The following is a 24,065-nucleotide window of genomic DNA, read 5'->3' on the forward strand; positions in this document are numbered from 1 at the left end:
GTTGGAGTGAAAAATGGGGGAGGAGTGGAAATTAGTCGTTTTAATAAACCCGCTTAGCACGCTCAAAACTCCACCGCTCAGTGTAACATGACACAGAGCAGGGTGTGAGAGACAAGGTAACAACAGCTGGGGCTGTGCGTTGTTTTAGGTCCCTTTTCCAGCACACAGGGCTGAGGGCAATACAGGTATTGTCACCCTCTAGGTGCTCACAGGTGACAGCAGGAGCAGCAGAAGAGGGGCCACACTCCACCCTGGGCTGGCTGCCTGCACAGGGACTCTGTCCAGCTGCAGGTGTCTGCTCGCAGCCCAAAGAGCGGTTTAACTCTGTTTTCCAGTCCAACTTGCAGAGCGCTGGAAATTTTGGCTGTGCGTTGGTTTGTAGCTTGTTCTGCTCCCCAGAGATGCTGTTCTGCACAAAGCTTTTTTACTGTAAGCCCACAGAACAAGAAATGTCCCCTCTTCAGTCTCAAGGCCAGACCTGGTGTGCTTGCTCTATATAGGCACATTTTTGCTGTCACAGACTATTTAATTTGCTGAGCTGCTGACAGGGACAGGTCAACCTCAGAAGGGAGATTTCCCTAGAAGAAGCCAAAGTATTTTACAATTTGGAAGAAACATCAAATGGCTATGCTTGCTGCCGGCAATGAAGTCATTATACAAGAGGATAGTAATCAGCTGCCTGTGAGCAACATAGACAGACATTACTCTTCACCTCTGGCTGAGGAGGAGTTACTTAATGAGATCTGCATTAATTATGTGTGAATATTTAATGAGAGCCTTTTAAGGACCAAGCCACAAACAGCTACAAAAAGGACCTACAACTTCAAGAGCAAAACGGCCTTCTAATCCTGAGCCTTCCCACTCCTCCAGAAGGAGCTACTTTGTGTGTACAGCATCTTGCTTTTCATTTATTTTTCCAGACTAAGCAGCACACCATGGATATGAAAATACACCTAATTTTCCCTACAGTTTAACAAAAAAACCTCAAGTCATCCTCTTTTGTCTGCCAGAAAATTAAGTAGAACATTAAGTCTTTATGTTCAGGCACCTTCCTATTTTGTTTTGAAACAGGGGAACATAGCTCTGATAATACCCCATAATCTTGGGGGAAGCAGTTTTAGAAGAGCTTGCCTTCATGTCATAAATTAATCTTTCTTTTTTTGTGTGGCTACCAGTTCTCCTAAGTATATACTTTTTTCCTAAGCTATATTTTAGTAAGACTGTCCCTCCAGTCAGTTCGTGGTGCAGCAGTTTGCAACAGCAAAGGTACAGGAACATGCAGCTAGGAGTGGAACAAGAATGAAGTCATCCCTTTGGTCAGCTGCTGACTCTTGTATCGGACTAATGAAACAAGTGAACCGTATCTTATAATTAGTTCCAGCTGAGGAACAGTACAAGAACACCAAGTAAAAGACAATTCACAGCTATCACAATTTCCTGAATTGTGCCCCATTAGAGAAAAACGCTGATATTATCAAATACATGCATCTAGATCCCATTATCTATCATGTACCTCAAGTTTCTTCAAAGTTCTTAATTTTGCAAAAGGTTGTATTTTAAGTGTCTTTATTTGGTCAAAGGTAAAAGAAGCAATCTTATATGTATTAAAAAAAAAAATCTAACCCCTTAAAATTCAATCAGCAAATAATAAAACAGCTTATAAAACAAACAAATTTAATGATTACTAAAATAGTTTACGTAATATACAAACAGATATGCTATCAGGACACACTCAGAAATAAATCACAGTTGTTTTTGTAAAGAAAAAAATTTGTCCAGTGAAACGTCTAAAATGTAAATGCCATCTTTTTCTTCCTGAGCTATTCTTAAACATCCAGAAAGCAATATAAACAGTAAAAGCACTATCCATTGCTGGCTCTCAGTAGTTAAAACAAATCCACCTCTGATTTAAGAGACCACAGCTCTGTGTCTCTCCAACTGTGTTCTTTTATATACTTAAGGTTATTTTGGTCTATTCCATGCAAAACCCCAAACCTTTGCTTGCACAAAGAAGCCAAAAGGTCCAGCACCTGAAAAGGTTTTCCTGGTTAAGAAGGACTTTTTGCAACAGGACAGCTCAAGAGGCTTGTGAATAAAGGATGGGTCCAAGAGCCGCTAATCTCTCAGCTGTTACAAGAAAACATCCTATTAATTTGAGAGCAGTCTTCACACGTTCCTTTGTACTCAATAAAACCAAATGCACACGGATCAGTAATTCAAGAGCGTACACTAACAGCAATGACATGGAAATGCTTCAATTTTCTTTATTTTTTACACAAAATAGAAACAGGTACAGGTTTTTAGTCTGGTGCGAGGGATTCTCGGCATGACGCATGCTAAAAAAAAATGTATTTTAAAAGCATGCATTGTAAACCTGTTCTTCACTAGAAGCTTTTACGGCAAGCAGCAGGTTATACGCAGATACGCAAGGAAAGGTTATTTTTCTAGGATAGCAAGTTCCACAAATAAATAAATTCTCTTGATGCAAAAATAGTTATCTTATTAAAATGAGAAAGAACCTACATCTTCCTAAACTTTTGTTTGGAAAGGAGATGTAAGAGGTCTTTAGTACACACACACTGCTGACATTTTATCATTTTCCCCAAAATTTTAAGACTTGCAGAACTTTGACAAAGAGCAGAGAGTTCCTGGAAGCAGTGAGGCAAAGAGGCGCTGAGGGATTACTTACCTGACATCAGTACTACCAACGTCAAGCAAGCCTCAGCTTTTGCCACTCTGCAGAACTGTTTGGGGCAGGCTCATTTAAGGAAGAAACAACTGCTGAAAGGTTCTCTGCAAATGACAAATCTTTTGAGCAATTTTGCCATTTCTAGAAGTCAGAGAGAGCTGACACCTATGTTGTGATCAGACAGGTCAAGAAAATGTTTGTGCTTAAGACTCACACATCACCTTACCATCATTTGCAGTTTATGTTCTTTCTCATATTAGAAGAAAAGTAAGTAATTGTGACAGATGTAGGTGATGGTTTTGCACCCTGTTACCTTGTCAAACGCAATATCAGCTTTATGCATCACCAGAAAAGGATCCTCATAGAAAAGCCAATAATGCACCAAGGCAGCTCTAGGAGCAGATGAGTGGTTCTGCACTTACTTTCAGCTCCAGGATGACAAGCCTGAATAAGTCACTGAACACAACTTACCAACAACTAGCAAGTTCCTTGCTTACATTTTGCAGCTGATTTAGAGAAGTCCTGGTTACTTTAGCAGAAACAACCCTGCCAGCTGGTAGAATTTTTTTGCACAGAAAGGACTGCTTGCTGCCTGAGCTCAGCTGCCACAGGACATCTCCCCTGTTCAGCCATCACTACATACATTTGCTGTCTTGTTCCTTTCCCCAGTCCTCTACAATTATTTTTATCTGCATCCCTCCACAGGGAGGCCTTTTTCAGGCCAAACAGGCAACACAAGATGAGAAATACGGCTCCACAGTCCACTCAGCTTATCTGTGTCCATACTATTGTAAGAACTAGGAACATCTGAACCGGTGAACTTCTCCCAGAGGAAATCTCGGACTTTCTCCTCAACTTCTCGCAAGGTGAGGCTCTTTCTCAGCGACTGCTCATCCAGGAGAACTGTCAACAGCAGAGCCACATCCTTAAATGCTGCATTTTCATGGTCACAGTACTTGTAAAAGATTAAGGTGGAGCCTGCAGGCAGTAACTCGAACCGATGCACCACTGCTACCTTCTTGCCTTCTCTGAACCCAGAGCTGAGCTCATTATCTACCTCCAGCTTGACAATGTCACTGTCTAATATGGCTTTGTCTGCCCCATTGATTTTGATTGTAGTAGCATTCTGGGAAAAGGCAAAAGCATCGGCAATTTCATAACTTAGGCACCTCAGTGCTTTCTCAGCTTCTTGGCCAGCGGTGAACAGTAAGATGGCTGGCTCCAAATGCAGATGGGAAGAATTAAGGTGTTTCTCAAGGAACGCATGGGTTCTTTTCCACAGGTTATGGTCCTGACTTTGGTAAGTATTTTTTAGTTTCTTCATCTGGGCCCGAAACGCCTGTAGAATTTGAGTATCTCTACTTGACGAAGTTACATCCAGAAGACTTGGTATTCCACTCCACAGGACATAAAGCAACGGGACACTAATCAACAGAACCAGTAACAAAGTCCAGCTCTTGTGAAATCCACTCTGTGATTCACCATCATCTGTAGAAAGGAGGAGTAAACAAGAAGAAAATGTTTTAAAAGGAATCAGAAGTCAACAAGTGAGAAAAAAATAAGAGGAAACAGTAGAATTCAATGAACTCATCCCAATCTCAAGCTACTGGTACATAGTTGGAAAGCATAAAGAAAATGTTCTAGTTAAACAAAAAGACTACACACACACACACACACACAAAGAACCAATACACAAAACACAAACTTTTAACTTCTTCAGCAATTTAGTGAAGTGACAGCATTAAAAAGGGACGTTTTAGGCATTTCCAGATTGACTAAGAATTTGGACATTCTTCTGAAAGTTTAGCAATATTCCACTCTATTGAATCAAATCCAAACTAAGAGCTTAAAATGGTTCTAGAAAAGGTTAAGCTTATTCCTACGTTTAGGCTCTGCAGAAAAAGCCCTGTACAAAACCTGGCATCACCAGGATGGTTTCTGTGGTGTTATTTCTCCTCCTTATTCCCATAACGATAAAAATAGTTTCTGCAGCATTATAGCTGCATCTCAAACATTATCAGAAAACATTTGTGGTCTTTGGATCGGTCAGCTTCCCAAAAAGTACACACAGCAAACACTGCACAGGAAGCATATAGAGTATCAGATACTCTGATTTGGTTTTGTATTTGAACTGTCAAATTAGCACTTATTTGACCAATTGCAAGCATAAGGCTCAATTCTGTTCCCAGTAAAATCAGTGACAAAAATATACGAACCTCCCTGGAAACAGGAGAGAACGATATACCTCATGCTACCTTTTTATACCCTTTTATCAGGACAGCAACACAAAAACTGTTAAATAAGAACACTGCTAGGCCTGCCTCAATTTTAATCTTGCAACAAATCTTTGTAAACATGAAAGGTGGAAGACCTTAAATTCAGATGGAAATGTTACTTATTATACAATACTCTTCCTTCCTTAGTGCTGAAAACACATGCCCTAGCAAGCAAGTCAGCTGTTCTGACAAGGACCCTCAGTTTAACACCAGCTACCAGGAAATCTAATACTTGGACAGGCATAAAAATGGTTAAATGTACCACAAGCATGAAACAGAAGCAGAAGTCTTACTTTTGGCCAAAGGCTGTGACTTCTTCCCTATGCTGGGCTGGTCTCGAAATTTCCTTCTGCCTGTTAAGAGATTAAGAAAGGAACATGAGTGAAAACACTAAGACAACAATTATAACCAATCTTCCAGCGGGGAATTTACCAGGGAGTTTAAAATCACGAAACTGCAGTATTTTCATTGAAAAGCTGTTCTTAGTTTTGCTTTGACATACAAAATTCTACGAGGCTTACAGGAAGGTTAACAAAGCACCCTTGCGTAACACCTTCTTGAAGTGAACACAGTCTTGCTAAGCAGGAGGAAAGGGGATGCAGTGACCTCACCCTGGGTAGGGCTCTACCAAGTTTGGGGCTTTCTGTTCTTTTCTGCATCATTCGCCTTCCTGTGCTCAGGCAAAGACCGTCTTGAACAAAGAAAATGACACATTAGCCTGAAAAGTCCCATTCAGCTTTCAGACCAACTTTCCATCTCCACTTTTTGCCAAATGTCAGTCCTTCAGCCATCTTGACAATCTTGCATAAAAATCACAGGTCCCCAACCTATCACAAATCATCCGCAAAGATTTTTAACTCTTGAAAAGTTACGCAAATAGAAATGGAAGGATTTCACGTACAAGACGACAAAACGGCAGAGATCTAACAACCCGTTATTTTGTGCAGAAGGATCTCGTGTCCCAATTAAGTTTCCTGATTTTGCTCATGAATTTAAGGGATAGAAAAATGGAGGCTAAATTAACACACATATTAGAAAAATAACACAATGCAAGATATAAGTATCAAAAGCAAAGCAATATGTTAAAGCCATAGTTTCATGTCCCCTCTCCATCTAGCTTGGGTCAGAGGCTTGCTTCATCACCAGTCAGTTTCTTGAGATGAATTGTGCTTTTAAAGCAAAATGCAAGCTTTCTACTTCAAAATATACTTTTGGTCTATTTATTTAAATGGACTCAGACAGCAATTACAAGATACATTATCCATAAAAGAGCATTATGAACAACTTTCCCAAGAGACCAGTGTGAATATATACAGTGCAATTACTGGTCAGCATATTTGCTGTATTTAGTCAGTTAATTAAAAAGACACAAGAATTTCTGGCTCCTTGTGAACTACAGCAACTGGTTCAAAGCTGAAGGGACTTTAATAATACATAACCAAATCAGGATACTGTCAATGCCACTATTGAGAACAAATTGAACAAGCACACCCTGCAGTAGTTATTTCAAGAACACTAAAATAAATTCTATAACCTTGTTTCTGTATGAATGTAATCGCAGAAGGTGCTAAAAGCAGCTCTGGTTTAAGCCAGAGCTTAACTGGCTTAATGGACTACTCCATTCTGTAATTTCAACTCCCCGCCTCCATAGGGCACAGACACGGAGCTTCTAACTGCCTAAGCTTATGGAAGTCTTCTAATAGTTAACAGACCAAAATCACCTAAATTCTGTAATATTTTACAATGTAGCCCTGTTTGCAGAGCTTAGGTTTCATACTTATGAGATAGCTGTGATTCATACCCTAAAGGAAAAATAAAACAACAAAACACAGTCTGAAACCAGATCCTATCCTACCTAAGAATCTTGTCTTATTTGCAACACAATTTGCATGAAGGCCAAGCAAATTATTTGTCTTTCCTAATTCAAAGGGCATAACTTCCGCAGACACCTTCAAGCTTTCAGAGTTTCAAGTGATTTTCCAAAGTTCTTTGCCCAACACACAACTGGTCACTCCTGCAGCACCTATTACCTCTGGCACTGGAAAGAAGAAATACAAGACAAACCAGAATTCCCTGCATCAATTCATTTTTCAAAAACATTTTGCAGATGCGCAGCTACCACAAGACGAGCTTCTCTTCTGGAAGGCACTGTGGTGCCACCAAACCTCAAACAACACCCCATGTTCTCCAGACCAAATTCTGACTTACAAGACTTTGCTAATTTGTATGTGTTCAGAATAGAAACAAGCACCAAGACATTAAGAACAGAAAGCTACTAAGAATTAAGAACTTTTTTCCCCTCTCCTTTCAAGTACTCTTCCTAGAGAAAAATAAAACCCAAAACAAATCCACAAAAGCAACCAATGATGAAAATCTGAAACACAAGGAATTGGTCAGTAGATTAACAGACTGGAGTTTTCCAGCAAAGAAAATTCTGCTTCTCTCCAGGAATATAAGACAACTAATTCAGTCATTGCAGACCACCGTTACCCAGGGAAAAGCTAGAAGGGAAGGTGATGTGTACACACTAATCTAACATTCACTGCTACCAAAAGGTGAAGGTTTTGTTCCGTTCCTCAGCTCACCAACACAACACCACCAGTACATGCTCTGCACTTATTGATTGTCCCATGAGTCAATTCCATTTCCTAACCCAGACAAAACTTTTTAAAAGTGGGTAATTTTCTGTGGTCAGCAAGTTGAATAACCTCATAGAATGGGCTCTCGCCCTGGAACGTGCTGCCTTCTCCAGCTGCCATTTGGATGTCCCTCCTGGGTCCCTTTCTACTTTCCCAGACAAAGTGTCCCACAGCAGAAAAAAAAAAATCATAAGCAAAGCAAAAGAATTCTGTACTTTTCACTTAATTCCAGGGAAAGACTAGGTATCTATTGTTCAACCTACTCTGTAATGTAGTTGAGTGATGCTCTTGATTCTTCTCAAGGAAGTCCGCCTTTCTTTCTGAAACCGAAGCACAAATGAACAAACTTGGTTATCACATCAGAGGTCAGAATAAGACAGACAAGCCATACATGCTTTTAGCTCTTCCTATGAAATCTTCAAAGGTTTTTAGGGAAGGAGTATGTGTTGAAGTGCCAAACCACGCCTGGGCCATACCACAGCCTCTCAGACCCCTCTCTGTAGATGGAGAAAGCTTATCTAATAGAAAGGACTTAATTTGGCCCTTTAGCCTGCTCTTCCCGATGTGACAAAAAACTATCCTTCCTGGTTTTTCTTTTAAAAAGTAACAACACAATGATGAAATGGAAAGGATGGGGAATCAGCAGCATTAATTGATTGTTAAGGGATGGTACCAGGCTCTTCATTTGTGAAACCAAAACTATTCAGCAGGAAGGACAAATAAAAACAACCAGTGTAAAGCTACCACCATAACAATACAGCTATTGGACTGAGGGGACTCCAGCACACATGGGCATGTTCTTGGCTGCCTGAGCAGAATCCTGCCTGTGCTGGTGGGGAACAGCCAGCTGACACAGGCATCTTCTTGTGCACATCCCAGCTACCTCCTTTGTGCCCCTGTTTTCTTGGTCTGTGCTCACAACTGCTGTCAGTGCTCTCCCATTAACACTGTGATTAGAATTGTTACTAACCAAATGAATGCAAGCCCCTGCCTCACTCTCTGACTAGTTACCAGCTCTCCTAAAAACCTCCCTCATATTGTATCTATTTGGATGTATTCAAACCACCTGTAGTAACGTAACTACCTTCCACTGGGCTAAAAAGTATCCCCTATTTTCCTCCTCACCCTATTTCCCTTCTGGAACCCACATAGAGAAAAATCTCAGCAGTGAACAGAAAAAATGCTCCCTCACTTTAAAGTCACTTGGTATAGCCAGCTTCCCCCTGCTAGAGTCAAAAGTAACTCAGCTTTTTAGAAAAAGAATAGGTTTGATTTGCCTGAAGCAATTAAAGATCCATCTTATAATCAGTTTCTGAAGCAGGTATATTGCTCATCTTTTTGGTTTGCTTTTCAAAAAACAGCTATGTATTTATCAAAATTGAAAACTGTGCTTTTTGAACTTTATGGTTTTACGTCCAAGCAGATGACTACAATCAGGTTTAATCTGACTCAAGTGCAGGAGCACACACTGAAAAATTAGTAATTCTTTCCTTAAACTTATTCATCCATTCAGATTTCAACTCAAGGACTCCCCCTTTTGTAACAGAACTGAAAAAAAGTCATTTTAGCACATTTAAACAATCATTTGTTACATCACGGAAAAGGTACTGATAAAATTAGCGTTGTTACCTTTTAATGGCGTATAAAGGTTTGGTTGATGCCTTGCTGGTTCCTCGGGTTCATTACTGTCATAAGCCTTTGCTTTTTCCTTTATTGGGTTCTCTTGGAGAAAGGAAATTGAAGAACTGCCTATCAGGAGCCAAAGAAGGAAAAAAAACCCAAAAGTTTGGTAAAAGTGAAGTATCAGCTGTTCTCATAACATCACAAACCTGAAGGACCCAAGACAGTTTCAGAACATATATGACCTAAAACAGTGACTTTCAAGTTGTGATCTCTCAAGTTACTTCCTTAAAATGTAACCAAAAGCAACTAAGATTTGAAAAGCTTATGGTAAATTTGAGTTCACTGCAACCACCACATGCTTTTTTTTCCCCCACTTTTTAGGAGTCCTTGGCTTAAAAAGACTTGAAAAAAAAGCAGATATCAAGACACCAAATACTAAAAGCCAAGATATGCCTTACACTAAAGGGATTCAGTGTAAACTAGTAAATACATAAGAGAATTTTTCCCGCAGCTTTGGGCCAAACTTAGAAACAATAATTTTGCTGTCTTCCATAGCATTAGGCAGAAAGGAAAAGAGAGAGAAGCAAATATAGAACATAAGTCCCCTCTTTATGTTACCCAAACCATCCATTAGTTGGGTCTCTTTGGCTCATTAACCACAGAGGCAACCAAGGGCACCCATGCTCCTCACTTAATGCCCTCAGGTAGTCAAGAAGAATCTAAACCAACACCTGTAGATTGTTTCCCTAATAACACAGCCATTCAGATGCCCAAAGCCAACTCCATTAGTGTAACTAACTAGAAAGGATAAAGCCCTGCAAGATGACAGGAGTCACAGAGCAAAGGTCAGGGCTGGAAAGCCAATCAAGAGCAGAACATCAGGAGAAGAGGCTTGAAAGGATAAAGTGCAACCACATGGTTGCCTGGATTCAAGGAGGGGAAATAAAAAAGTTCAGGTATGAAATTAAAGCAGTAGTACAGCTGTGGAACACAGACCACGGCACAGCGATCAAGCTGAAGGGGACAAGCAGAGGAAACAGCAAAGGGAAGAACACAATTAGTAGAACTTTTTCTCTATAACATTCACACTGGGTCCTTTTATTATTTTAACAGCACTGGGTTCTCCCAGGGCTTAATGCGTTTCTGTAGTTCTTTTACTATATGTGTGAGGGCAACACACAGCTTGCCACCTAGTGTTTATTTAACTTTACTTCAAGAAAAGTTCTAGTAGCTTTAGCATGCCAGTCTATGTTAAGCATACAAAGGAGGAAACAAACCAACACAACCCAAAACACAAAAGAGAGAAAACTGTATTTTTAAAACTAAAATATTAAGTCACAGATACAACAGTGAAGTATTTGCACATAATGGGTAGGATACTGTATTTTCAAAACCATCTTAAAAAGCTGTTAAATGACTGACTTCCCACCAAGCTAAGACTGAAGATGCTCACCACAGTACTACATCTTCAGGAATGCCACACAACATACCCACAGTATCTCACTACGTACCAAAGTTTTGCAAGGAAAACCTCACTAACAGTGGTGGCTCATAATCACAAGACCAGAAACATCTATGAATCTAGAGACTCATGCAGTCTATAGACTATCAATCTATGGACTCATGCAGTCCATACTTTTAAATTCCTCTCTCCTTCTTTGCATCAATCAGTATTCTATGTCTCTCAAAGTATTCTTAAAAGTTGTTGTAAAAAGGAAAGATGTAAAAATACACCACTTCATTTCTCACATGTGAATCGGTGCCTTCTGTAACAGCGGGTATTGCCAACAAGAAGAGCATTAGTGCAAGCAGACACCACACGTGGTACCCCTGGCAGAAAAAGGTAAACTCTCCTTTTAATATCTAAGTCCAGTCCAGACATGCCTGTCCTTCCCTTTCAAGGTCTTAAGCCTCTTATCCAAAGGATCATTCCTACCTCCGAGGCAGCTAGTGAGGATTTCCCTATTCACCTCAAATCTGCCACCTGTGGCACAGTCACCTGGCAAGAGAGAGTGATCTTCCTGTCCCCATGTCACATGGCAGTTTAATAAAAGAGATTGGAAATCTGTGAGTTCATAAGCTAGAGAGTTATAAACCAAAATATAAAGCCCCTCCCTGCTTTAACATAGCAGAACATTTCCTTCTGTCTGGTACCTATCTATCCCGCGACATGTTTGCTGCAACGTTCCACAGCAACTACACACAGTGCAAACTCGAGTGCCAAAACTACCTCGTACCTGCCTTTAACTTGTACAGTTGTACACTGTACTTGCATATTTTAAAACAACTTCAACAGAGACTGCTTTAGTTCGTTCATCTAGAAGATGTTTGATTTGAGGCAGGGTTTGTAGGCTCGTAAAGGCTTTTTAGCTCTAGAAGCCAGTTCCCTAATCTATATTTAAAACCTCTAAGCAGAAGCCAGAAACCAGTTTCTCAAGTTGTGGTTTTGCTTCCATTTTGCTCAGGGAAGCAGGACAACTATGTCCTTGTAAAAAACCGCTCTGCTTGTCCCGCTGCCTCACAGACTCAGCGTTAGCCCTGGTCTGCCCTAAACTCTGCAGAAAAAAAAATCCAATATAGCTACAGGTAGGAGGTCTGCGAGGGGGGAAAATACTCCTTCACTCCTGTATGAAGCACTAGGGTCTCTTAACATCATATTTTTATGCCGGTTGTGACTATAATCAAATACCACTGTTAAGAGCTCAAGGAGGTGGCAGGAGGACATCTCTTCCCCCAACCTCATTTTTAGAGACTTCTGCATTAGCAAAAAAACCGCTCAGCTCTGCCTCCTAAAGCAGCCTAACCACATTTAAAATTCTAAGTATGTTAATACCCTGTTAGCCATCATTTGGGAGTAACAGCTTCCCACAGCTTTTCTCACAGATAAACCTTTGTACTTTCCCAAGGAAATATTCATGACCTCTCTGTTCCTCCTTCCAGATCTTATTGTTTTCCCCACACCTCTTGAAAATTCTGCTTCTGAAGCATAATATTGGCAGCCTTCTTTATGAGCAGTGCCACATAATTAGGGCCATGCACTGCAGCTGTAATGAGAACTTGGTGACAGCGCTCTTACAAGAGCAGATGGGAACAGAGAATAGTCTTAGGCTAGTCCAGCTCATCCAAGATTGCCACATACCGATAATGTATACAGTCCAACTCAAAATAGACCAACGGACTAAAAGGGAAGGAAATAGAGACAATTTGCTAGCAGTTTTCTGGTGGAATGACAGGCTAAAGCCTCATGACATCCCTGGTGCTTCAGAGAAAGGACAAGTGAGCCCCAACCATGCACTCTATCGCAAGCAATGCTGCTCTCTGTAGAGAGTCTTACAGTGATCTATTTTTGCAGCTCAAAATACTTGATTTAAATTCAGCCCTTTAAAAACCAAGCAGTGTTAGTAAAATCTGTTATTCCCCACTTTAATGCCCTAACAAAATACTATGCCAATTGATGCACGAAGTAAAACAGTCACTAAGGGATTCAGTGTGCTCTATATGCACCAATCCTTTTGGAAGGCAGAGACACACTCCCTGTCTCTCACATATGGAATAGAAACCCTGGCAGGATTTCCTCACCTGCACATCAGAACCATGGTAAAACCTGAAAAAAGAGCTAAACCCAAATAAACTCCATTTCCTCAGGTTTTGCACATTTCAGCACCTTTGCAAGCAGCGTGCACAGTAACCTCTCTCCAAGACAAAACCTACCCTACCTGGTGATCTGTGCGCTTTGATAGGGGGTCGAGTCAAGGAGTCTGGATTCCCGAAGTGATGCTCGTCACCTAAAATGAGAAACTGGTGGATGTTGCGGGGAGACCGGGCAGCTCCCCTCAAGCCCACATACCGACAGCCATCCAGGAGCACCGAACACCCTTTTCACACCCCGTGTTTCCAGCGGGGCTGTGCGGGAGGGCACCCGCCCCCCAGCCCCATCTCAGCACCCCCCAGGCCGCCCCCGCCTCCCGCCCCGCGGGGAAGGAGCGACCGAGCCCGCCCGCCCGCCGCACTTCGCGCCGCCCCACCGCTCCCTCAACCACGGGATCCACCGCGGGGCGCTGTGCGCGCCCGCCCGCGCCGCTCACCCTCCAGCGCCTCTCCGGGCCCGGGTTCGGGTTCGGGTTCGGGTTCGGCCTCCGCTTCGGCCTCCGCCTCCTCCGCCTGCGCCGCCGCCGCCGCCAACCGGGGGCTCTTCCGCCTGTACTTCAGCTCGGTGCCGCCCGGCGGAGCCTGCCCGTCGCTCCCCCCCACCATCCCGTCCGCTGCCGCTCCGCTCCGCGCGGGGCCGAAGCTGCCGCGTTCCCGCGCCGGGGGCGTCTCCGCGAACCTCACTTCCCGCCGCCCGAGCCGCGGGGCGGACCCAGCGCCCGCCGCTTCCGCCGCATCATCGCCCGCCGCTTCCGGCGCGTCATCGCCCGCCGCCTGCGCGCGGATGGGCCGCCGCGGCGTCACGTAGCCCAGCGGGCTCGCCATGGCCCGGCCGCCGCTCCCCGTGCGCCGTCGCCGAGGGAGCGGGGCCGCCCGCCCGCAGGCGCCGCCGCCGAGCCGCGTCCCGCCGGGAAAAGGCCGGGGAAACGGCGGAGCGCGGCCGTCCCGCGGCACAGCTGCGCCGGGGCTGCCCTCCAGTGACAAAAATGCGGGAGCGCCCGGCGCGCCGAGCCGCCCCTGGGGCCTCCCCCAGCCCGGCGGGGCCCCGCGGGGGCGGCCCCTGACGGGAGGCCGAGCGCTCCGGGCGGGCCCGGGCCCGGGGAAGGGCGGGAGCGCCGGCCGGAGCGGCCGGTTGCGCTGCCCCCAGCTGAGGGGCCGCGGCGCGGACGGGGCTGCTGGGGCGCGGGCGCCCCTCGGGGAGGTCCCAGGCGCCCCTCGGGGAGGTCCCGGGCGCCCCTCGGGGAGGTCCCGGGCGCGGCCTCCGTGACACAGCGGGATGGGCTGGGGCCCGGGGAGGGGTGAAACTGACACTATGTGCGTGTCTGGCGTCCCCCTGTTCTGACAGGCGACAGACGTGGAGTAGTTTGGGTTGGAAGGGACGTTCAAAGCTCCCCCAGTGCCACCCCTGCCATGAGCAGGGACATCTTCACCAGCTCAGGTTGCTCAGAGCCCCGTCCAGCCTGGCCTGGGATGTCTCCAGGGTGCATCCACCACCTCTGTAACATGCTCTGTAACCACTGCACAGGTGCTCACCAGGGGAGTGAACAGTTTAGGACCAGTTTGGAGACAAGTGGGTGAGCAAGCAGGTGCCCTGTTACAAATTCTTGAGGATTTCTACATACGAAAAAATACAGGATTCAGGAAGGTGGTGCTGACACCTGTAATAAACCTGAAGAATGTTATCTTACCCTACAACACTCCCAAACACACATGCTCACGTTTGTGATGTTATTTGTTTTGTGAGGTTGTAAACAAGGTAGGTGTGTGCTTTCCCTGGACTGGAACAAGAAGGGTGGGCAAGGAAGTTGCCATTCAGTCCTCCCTTCTGCAACTGTCTTGTCTGTACATATTTTTCAAAATAAACATTGTACTGCCCTACTAGCACACCATAAATGTTCCAGTTTCATCCAGAGGCAAGTGTGTATTTGTGAGATAACTTACACATAACTCCTGTACGAGCAACAAAGTAAATCCTGCCATTCTTTTCAGATGTAAAAGCAGAACACAGACATTGAGCAACGTTTCTAAAGCAAAAATAAAAGAGGATGTAATAAGGACGTTGCGAAGTACAGCTGAACTGTTTGTGCAGTTCAAATCAAGTAAAAGAGACCTGCTGGTGACTGGCTCATGTTTGCTGACCCCAGCTACAAGCAGTATCACTTTATTCACAAGTTTCCAAAGAAAGCTACTAAATGGTTACTTTATGTAAATATTAACATAGCATGTCCTTTGTAATTCACCTGCTCACTCCTGATCCCTCTGCAGATTGAGAGAAAATGTGATGCCTACTTAAATAAACCCCTCCTTCAAACGCGAGTTAAAAAAAGACCTGATTTGTTAAGTTACAATTCTATTAATACATCCCAGCTCATATCCCGTGACTTTGTGAATGCTGACAGCAGAAAAGCAACATTAGACAATGCTAACATGCTTTTTTGTGACAGTTTTGTGATGGTGGCTGACTTCATGTCATAGACCGAGGAGTTAATTCTCCTGTTCGGCTGCTTTTGGGTGCTCTCAGCCAGCACAGACTGAAGCTACCCCCTGATTTTGTCACATGTTTGCCAAGCTGGGGTTCCGCCGCCAGTTTCACAACATCTGTGGTTCTGCAGACACTCCCCATTGCCTCCCATGCTGAAGTGACTGCCTGGCTGGTTGTAGGAACAGAAGGACGTAAAATACTATAATTTTCAGGAATTGATACCCTCAGCTGCTGCTCACGTTGGCCACCTCAGCTGTCCCTTATGTCTAGAAGCAGATCAGATCACACGTTCTCTTGGCCACGAGCAGGGTCCTCAGAGGCATCTTGTTCTCCATAGATCAGCTGCTCTGACTTTTCCTTCCTGCTTTGCTGTTCCCCCGGTGTTACAGCCTCCGCTGCACCCACTGGGAGCTTGGCCAGGATAAAAGAATGTGCTGAATCAGCCAGGGAGGGAGGTGGACCTTGTCCCCTCCTGGTCACCAGCCGGGTGGCTCTGCGGGTCATGGAGGAACCCGGTGGCTCTCTGCGCTGCTGGAGAGCGGGTGGGATCCTGCTGTCGCTCCCTGCACTGCACCCGCGCACCCCTCACGCCTCCTCACCTTCCTGTTATGACCAGCAGCAGTAAATCTTTCACACATGATACTCACCAACGTACACGTGTGTCTAGTAACCGAGCGGTTACAATACAGCCAAGGGATGGACACACAGATGGCCGTAGGGCAGGGGACAGCTCATGGAGGCCGGGGGAGAGACAGAGGCCCGTCCTGCCCCGGGGGCCACACACTGCACCTCCCGGCTTTAGCATCCCACTGGAACCCCACCTCTTACTTGTTTTACAAGTGTCTCAAGCCCTGGTATTGAGTGATCTGGTCAACAACAGCTGCCCACCAGTCCAATCCCCACTTCAGCCTTCTGCTCTCCAGTCGAGGAGTCCCAGCTGTTTAGTCTCTATTCCCTCCAAGCACAGTTCCAGTTGCCTGTCCCTGTGCTTCATCTCAGCTGTTTGCTGCCGGGCTCCTCCGCGATGTTTGTGAAAAGGCTGCAAGCTGACTTTGAGGGGGGTTGCAGTCTCTGCACTACTGATGTGTTTTCCCTGGCATGCCCTGCTCCATGCTGCTGCTTCCCATTAAACACGTCTGGAGCAGCAGGGGATTCAACCACATCTGTCCCCTTCATGGGTGCAGCAAGGCATAGCATCATTTTTTAGAAAAGCATTGCCCAAGTGAGGCCAGGAGCAGCTACACCCCCCCCATTGCAGTCTCTGGACCACTGCGGGGTGGGGGGTCCCCATCCTTTGCCCTCCAGGCTGGTGCTAAACACACCCCATTTCCCAGCCTGCAGCTCCCAGACATTTCCAGAGTCTGGAGTTTGCCAGCTACATGTGTGGATTGTTTTTCTTGTGGCACTTCTGATCTGCATAAAAATCAGCTCTCAAAATAGTTCCCTCCTCGGTGCCATTTAGTTGTTTAAATCTACGACTGTGCTACTTACAGAAAGAAGCCAGTCACCCTGTCTGCCTGAAGCAAAGCCTGCATTGAGCACAGAGTTTCAGAAATACAGCCAAAAAAGAAGTTATAATTTCCTGAGCGCCCTCGAGAACGGCTGTTGTTTACCGGGGAGCAGCCGCCCGCCTTTGGCGAGAAGGAGGGAAGGAAAACTACACCTCCCAGCAGCCTGCCGGAGCCCGTGGAAGGGCAGACTTCACTGTCACGTTGACAGCGCAGGATTTGGGTGCTCGTTGGGGCCACGGGCCGTCCTGCCACCGGCCAAAGGGCCTCTGGGAAGAGCAAGTGGAGGGGTCAGCACTGCCCTCCTCTTGCTTCACTTCGCCACCTCGACCGGCTCCAAACCTTCAAGTCTGGGTAAGCGTCCGACTCCACAAAAAGCCACTTTTGTTCCTCTGACTTCCTTCTCCTGCCCAAGCGTCACCAGCGGGAACGGCACGGGGAGGGGAGGGACGAGAGCCGGGCGGCAGTGAGCAGCAATTACACCCCAAACACAACTCCAAATCTTGTATTTAGCAAAAAAACTCAGCTGTAGAGACAGTGCAAGGGGGAAAAGGTGCCCCCTTGATACTCCAAGAGCTGCTGAGAAGGCTGGGCTTGAGGTTTTTGTACGGAAATCTGCACGAACCGACCTCCAGCAGGGAAAGTTTCTTGGGAGTTTTCCGTGCTGCCAGTTTTCCAGGAGCAGGCGTTGTGCTGGAGAAAACCATCAGCTTCCTCAGGTCACACCAGTGAGCGTGGCTCCATCTGGTCCCAAAATGCTTTATGGGGGGATGAGGGGGAAATTATCACTCTGGGGGTCTGGGGGAGTCAGGCTGCGGCTGCAGGTTCACACCACCTGGCCAGGACTCTGCTGGGTCCCCTCAGATGGGCGCGAGGTGGAGTGGTGGTGACACTGCTATACCGGGGCTGGGTGACGCTTCTGCCCACGGCTTCGCCTTCCAGCGCTGCTATCACCTGCTCTGACACGCCAGAGACAGGACGGTAAGGTGGAGCAGGCTCATTGCTCTGTGTTGACCTTTGAGATACCGGGTGCCCCAAAGCATGGGGGGCAGCCCGCTGAGCCCCAGACTCCTGTCCAGCCATCTGGGACCATAGCCAAGTTCATCTGGATGAGAAACCAGTGCCTCACCCCTTCCATCAGCTTGTCCTGAGACAACTGTGGTTTGCGTTAGCCCTTGGACTGCTTGTAGCCTGCTGGGAAGCAAAATATCTAATAGCCCTTGGGCTGAAAGTTCACGGTTATCGGTGACATCCTTCCATTTTCACAGCAGCTTGGTAAGCAAGGAAGGAGGAGCCTCCTTCTCTGCCATGAATCACTCCTCCTGCGTTTCTGCTTATCAGGTTTATGGGCATTTAATCACAATTTGCGAGGCCAAGACGGAATGGCGTCTGTGAGGGGGATTGGTCAGCCGCTTGAGCAGCAGCAGGGAGGTGCATCTCCTTATGACCGAAGCAGAAAGTGAAACAAAACCGTGCAGAAGCCAGAGCTTCAGGGGAGAAAGAGGATGGAAAACAATCCAGGTATGGATCCGTCTGAAGGTAAGAGAATCCTACACTTTAACTACTAAAAAAATCCCTTTGCAAGAGATTTCAACCGTGACATGGGAAACATAAGCAAAAGAAAAATAATAATAATTTTGAAATCCCCTCTTCTACAGGCCTAGAAAAGCAAGTTGCTACCTTTTTTTGAGGAGTGAAAGATTAACAAGTTACTTTCAGTTTTGGAGTCCCATCTGTAGCAAAGGGTTTACACTCTGTGTCCAGGATGGCAGCACAAGGAAGGCTAAAGATGGAGCCCCAGACTGGGATAACTTTCTTCCTCGCATCCCAGTGCTTTCTGTCTACAGATGCTTAAATAATAGCCCAGTTTCCCACCACCCATGGATAGAAAACCTCTGGAGGAGGCAGGGCAAGGAGTACTGTTTGTGCCCAGCCTGAATAGCAGGATACCTCCAGGTTCCTCATAGTTCGGTTTCTACCAGGTACTTAAATTCTCCAGGTGCCTTGTTATGACTGCTACAATGAGTGTTTCAGTGATACCGTGCTGCTATAACCAGCTCAGATCTGTCCTAGGCACTCAGAAGCGTGCCCATAATAATCATCGACAAGGAATGTAAAAATCGTGCTCCAAAGGACAAGCATTCTCTGGCACAAGATAAGAACAGCTTCTTCTCTGTTTTCAAATTAGCAGGGAGTTTCCTGCCATTTTTATCAGTCTTTATTCTAATGGTAGCATATTGCTTCCTCTAACTGTAGTGCTTGATTATTCATAAGCAAGTGTTCACAAATAGCGCCTGAAACAACATTGTTTGGTCTTGTAAGATTCAGAACATGTTGCAAACGCTTATGCTCATCCTCAGAATTTCTCTATTGAATTATGCTCCAGTGTTTGCTTTTAATTACACGTTGCCATAGCTCTTTGGGAGAGCAGCTCCAGCACAGGAGCAGAGAAGGAGCAAAAGCAGAGCTAACCTTTACATTCAGACAGATGCCTGAAATGCGTTGGCATAACTATTCTGGCCAGTACTGAACAACAGCCTTAGAAATGCTTCAAATCCATCACCTTAATTTACCAGCCTAGGAAAACTCACTGTCTGTGAAGGATGCGGTAACATATCCTGCCACTTAATGAAGAACTGGCCTGCCCACCCTACATGGGACAGCGTGGGACATCCACTGGCACAGAGTTAACTTTCCTCATAGTAGCCTGTACGGTGCTGTTATGATTTGTGGGTTAAAACAAAAACAAACCCCAAGAAACTGTTGATAACACAGCAGTGTTTTGGCTATTGCTGAACAGTGTTGGCACAGCATCGAAGCTTTCTCTTCTTCCCCCCTCTCTCCCTGCCACCAGCTAAGAAGATTGGGTAGGGACCCAAGGTGGGCAAAGGGAGATTCCATACAGTAAAACATCAAGCTTAGCAACAAAACCTGGGGTACAGCGAGAAAGGGAGAGGGGTTTGGCTTCCAAGGTGGCCATCACTCAGAGACTGGCCTGGCAGCAGTCTGCTTGTGGGAGGTGGTGAGCGATGGCCTTGGCATCGCTTGTTATCTCCCCCTCTTTCCTCCAACTATTCAGCTGTCTTGATCTCGACCCATGAATTTTCTCACTTTCAGTCACCCTATTCTCTCCCCCATCTCACTGAGGACACATGTTTCTGAAATGCAAGTACTGGGAGTTTTACAGGGTGGGGGGAAACCACTGGGTGTTCTTAAGTCCTGAATGGCCAGCTGAGCTCATGAACTCCAATCCCAACAGCCAGGCCAGCCCAAGATAAGGTGGAGAGCACAGCAGCACATCCTGAGCACCAAGAGACACCCCAACAAACACCTGAGCATCAAGTGACAAGCAGGTGTCCTGAGACCTCCTGCAAACCAGAGGAGGACTCCTTGGTGAGTAAATCACCACCTGCTGATGGGGGAGAGACAACACCGTCAGATTTAACCAGCCCCACAGTAGAGGAGCAGGTTAACCAGGGAACCGAAGTATCACTGGCAGAATCTGGGAAGACAAAAGATGGCATCTCGGAAAGATCCCAGGAAGAAGATGGCTTGGGTGAAGGTGAGTCTCTCCCCATCCCTGTGTACAGCATTTCCAAGATGATGATAACTTGGCCTCTGCTTAGAGGAGGCAGAGCAGGAGGAAGGGTTGCTGGTTGTTGTGCTGAGACTAAGGGTAGGTCTGCAAATTTTGTTCCCCACAGCCAGGCTGGCCCATGATAAAATGGACAGTGAAGGAGATAATCCTGTCCACCAGGAAACATGGGAGGACCAGGACACAAGCAGGCAATGTGAAAGCTCCTACACAGCAGAGGAAGATGCTTCATCAAGAAGCGAGTCACTGAGCTCTGACAGTAAAGTGACACATTCAGATGTAACTGCCACAGAAGATGCCACCGAGGACCTCCTGGCAGAGCAGAGCAGCAGTGACCGTCTCCTGGCTCAGGAGCCAGAAGAGCACACAGAGCAAGAAACACAGGAGAGCGGATCCCAAGGCACCTTAAGGAACAGATATGGGACCAGAGGTGAGCTGGTGGCTGCACAACGCTGCTCCTCCACCATGCACATCCCTACAGTCTCCATAGGCATTAGAAACATGGTCTGGTGAGGTCTCTAGTGCCTGTTGTCACCATTCTGGACCTGACTAGGAGAGAAGGCAGAAGGAATTAACTGGCTTCCCTCTTTCTCTCTCCTTTAGCTGTTGCCCTGCTTTGAGAGGCATGAAACCACACCACACTCTGCATCACCTTTCTCCTTCCCCTGCCCAAACAGCAGAGAGAGCCCAGACTCAAAGCAGTATTAACCCAAAGCCATATTCACTTCTAACTCTTTTGCTCAGCTGGGAGCTCCTGGCAGCTCTGTTGCTTTTCTTATTACAGCCCCATTTCCCTGTTACCTGAAAAGGGAGTAACACATTCCTTTCTCTTACTGTAGGGTACACAGCCCCAAAGCCAGAGGCTCAGTCCTGCTTGCAGAACATCACCACCCAGAACACAGACCAGGAGAAGGCCAAAAAGCCCCTGTTCTGGACAGGTGAGGAAAAGAAGCTTCCCCTGCCTGGTACTCATCGACTAGAAGGCACTAATCCTCTGGGAACAAGTAATGAAGCACATTTAATTCTTCTCTCTCAGAACCTTTCACAGTCTTTCTGAGGGTTTCAGGGAAAAAAAACCATCCCCTTAAAAATAAGCTGAGTTTCAGCCTGTAGTAGCAGCTTTTCCTCCAGCTCCCCAGCCTCAAAAGCAGGCACAGCATGTTCAGTGTGACAGGAGCTCCCTGGCATGCCCTGGGAGGTTGGGACTCCTCTGCTGATGTCCCCCATCCCAGTCTTCCTGTGTGTCAGGTTGTCCCAAGCTGATCTGCACCACATGTTTCTCCTGGTAGAAAGAGACCCTGCTTTGCTTTTGGAGAAGGATGCAAGTTGTTTGTGGACCTCACCATCCTCCTTTTCTGGGCAGGAGCATGGTAGCCTTTGTTCACCCAGCACAGCTGGGCAGTGAACACAACGGCTGGGTCAGACACCTCCCTGTGTGGAGGTAGTTGCTCCAAATGGCCACAAACATTGAAGAGAACAGAGGAAAGGGAAAGAGAAGAAAGCTTGTGGCCAGCTGCAATCTCCTCCGGAAATTCTGCACTGTGACAACACAGTTATAGCCTTGTCTCCATCTCTGGAGCTGTAGCCCCTCCAGCTGGTGTATAGGAGCATAGGTCCCACGACACTAGGCAAAAAAGCCTCTTCTCCATTCCTGGGGCCCCAGAGAACATCCCAACCTTAACCACTTTCCTAATGCTGGGAGTTGAAGGTCTGAGAGGGGAAAAAGAGCCCTTGTAGCTACTTTCTAGCATACCACTGCAGGTCATTTGGGACTGACTTCTGTTCCTCTTCTTGGGTCTCTCCTCTTTTGAACAGGGCTTGTCATCATCAGCCTCATGTTGCTTGGCTACTGCATAGTCTGCTTCATCAGCCCATCCGCCGAGTCCCAGCCAGCCCCCAGGAACCCCGCGGTGGAAGCCTTCCTGTCCCAGTTCAACCAGCTGCAGGACAGGTTTCCAGGGCAGAGTCCCCAGCTGTGGCTCCGGGGGCGCAAGTTCCTGCAGAAGCACCTCAACACATCCCACCACACGCAGCCGGCCATCATCATCTTCACAGCTGCCCACAAGGGCAAGCGAACTTTGCAATGCCTTAGCACCCATGTGGCCAACACTTACTCGGCCGCCCTGCATGGCAGCACCGTCCAGATTGATGGCACAGATAAATCCAGGCTCCAGAGTGACCACGCCAAGCTGGAGGTGGACTCAGAGCTGAGCTCAGCTTTCGAGGCGGGGGGCCGTGCTGCGGTGATACACCGCTTCGAATTGCTGCCGGCGGGGGCCACCCTCATCTTCTACAAATACTGTGACCATGAAAGTGCTGCTTTCAAGGATGTAGCTCTGCTGCTGACTGTGCTGCTGGAGGAGGAGACCCTGGAGACCCACATCAGCCTCCCGCAGGTGGAAGAGAAGGTCCGCGACTTCCTCTGGGCCAAGTTCACCAACACCAGGACCCCCAGCTCCTACGACCACATGGATTCTGACAAGCTGAGTGGGCTGTGGAGCCGCATCTCCCACCTGGTCCTACCCATTCACCCAGTGCAGACCATTGAGGAGGAGGGCTGCGACATCCACACCAAACCCTAGGGACAAAGGCTGACAGGACCCCAGGAAGGGTTGGAAAGAGTCCTGGCTTACTCCAGTGCAGGTGAAGGCACAACCAGTGCTATTAATGTTTCTCTTCAATTTGTTTTACCAAACCTTCCTGGGAAGAGTTTGACAGGTACACGGTGATCCAGGCCATTTGGCCAGCTGATTCTGGAGGTGATAAATCACACGCTTCCTGCTGGCAGATGGGAGTGGATATTTTAGTCTGCTAATTGCACAGGAGAGCATCACTGTGTGGGGAGGCAGGAGGGAAAACAGGACTTTGCAGGTAGTGTTTCTATCAGGAAATACACAAATAGTATACACAACTATTAGACCAGAAATACAGCTCAGTTCAGTAGCTCTTACGTTTCTTGCTGCCCCTCAGTTTGCTAGCATCATGTGCATCTGTTTCAATGTGTAACTAGAAGGTTTCTCTCTCTTTGCAGAGAACCGCTGGAACACGGGAAGGTCAAATTCCCCAAAGCCCAACATTTTGAAGGCACGCTTCAGAAAGAAAACCAGTTTGCTAGTCCACGGTTTGAGCAGTCAGTCCTGGTAGAGTCCCGCTTGCACAGACTGACTGACACCCAGTAAAACCCAGATCCTAAATATGTAATAGGATGTTCAAACAAACCTGCAACTCAGAAATCCCCTAAACATCAATCACAAGTTATTTCAGCTTGTCAGCACTTAAATCCCGCACAAAAGGGGGGATTCCACCAGGGGATCCCATATGCCAGAGAACAAGCTCCAAAACTAGGTAGCAGTGAAACAGAAACCACTTCACTGGCACTCTGATAGTGTGAAGCCTCAAGGGATTGCACACATAAAAGAATGAGTAATACAGTTTAACTTGATGCTACCTCTTAAAAAAACAGTCCACTCCTGATCCCTTTGCCACCAAAAGGCTATGATCATCTCTTATGTCTGAAGCATTAGCTTTGGTCTCACACAGCAGATTGCTCTTCACCTGGATTTCTGATCCATGCATAGGGCAGGGAGCTGGCTTATTGCCTCCTC

At 46.6% G+C, this 24,065-nt stretch overlaps 2 protein-coding genes across 2 annotated transcripts; one reads left to right on the forward strand and one right to left on the reverse strand.

Moving 5' to 3' along the window:
- Positions 1-1,494: 1,494 nt before the first annotated feature.
- LOC308043138 (uncharacterized protein) lies at positions 1,495-13,700 on the reverse strand (the record flags this gene model as incomplete). The annotated part of the gene is made up of 6 exons (XM_080349057.1): positions 1,495-4,177; positions 5,259-5,318; positions 7,868-7,924; positions 9,234-9,353; positions 12,944-13,012; positions 13,313-13,700. The coding sequence occupies 6 exons, from the start codon at positions 13,698-13,700 to the stop codon at positions 3,375-3,377; spliced, it is 1,497 nt and encodes a 498-aa protein (XP_080205183.1). The 3' UTR covers positions 1,495-3,374.
- Positions 13,699-23,042, forward strand: LOC308043179 (uncharacterized protein; the record flags this gene model as incomplete). The annotated part of the gene is made up of 5 exons (XM_080349099.1): positions 13,699-14,098; positions 20,125-20,427; positions 20,570-20,890; positions 21,300-21,464; positions 22,276-23,042. The coding sequence occupies 5 exons, from the start codon at positions 13,699-13,701 to the stop codon at positions 23,040-23,042; spliced, it is 1,956 nt and encodes a 651-aa protein (XP_080205225.1).
- Between the last annotated feature and the right edge of the window lie 1,023 nt (positions 23,043-24,065).

The sequence above is a fragment of the Nesoenas mayeri genome (assembly GCF_963082525.1).
Source record: "Nesoenas mayeri genome assembly, chromosome: 8".
Lineage (NCBI taxonomy): Eukaryota > Metazoa > Chordata > Aves > Columbiformes > Columbidae > Nesoenas > Nesoenas mayeri.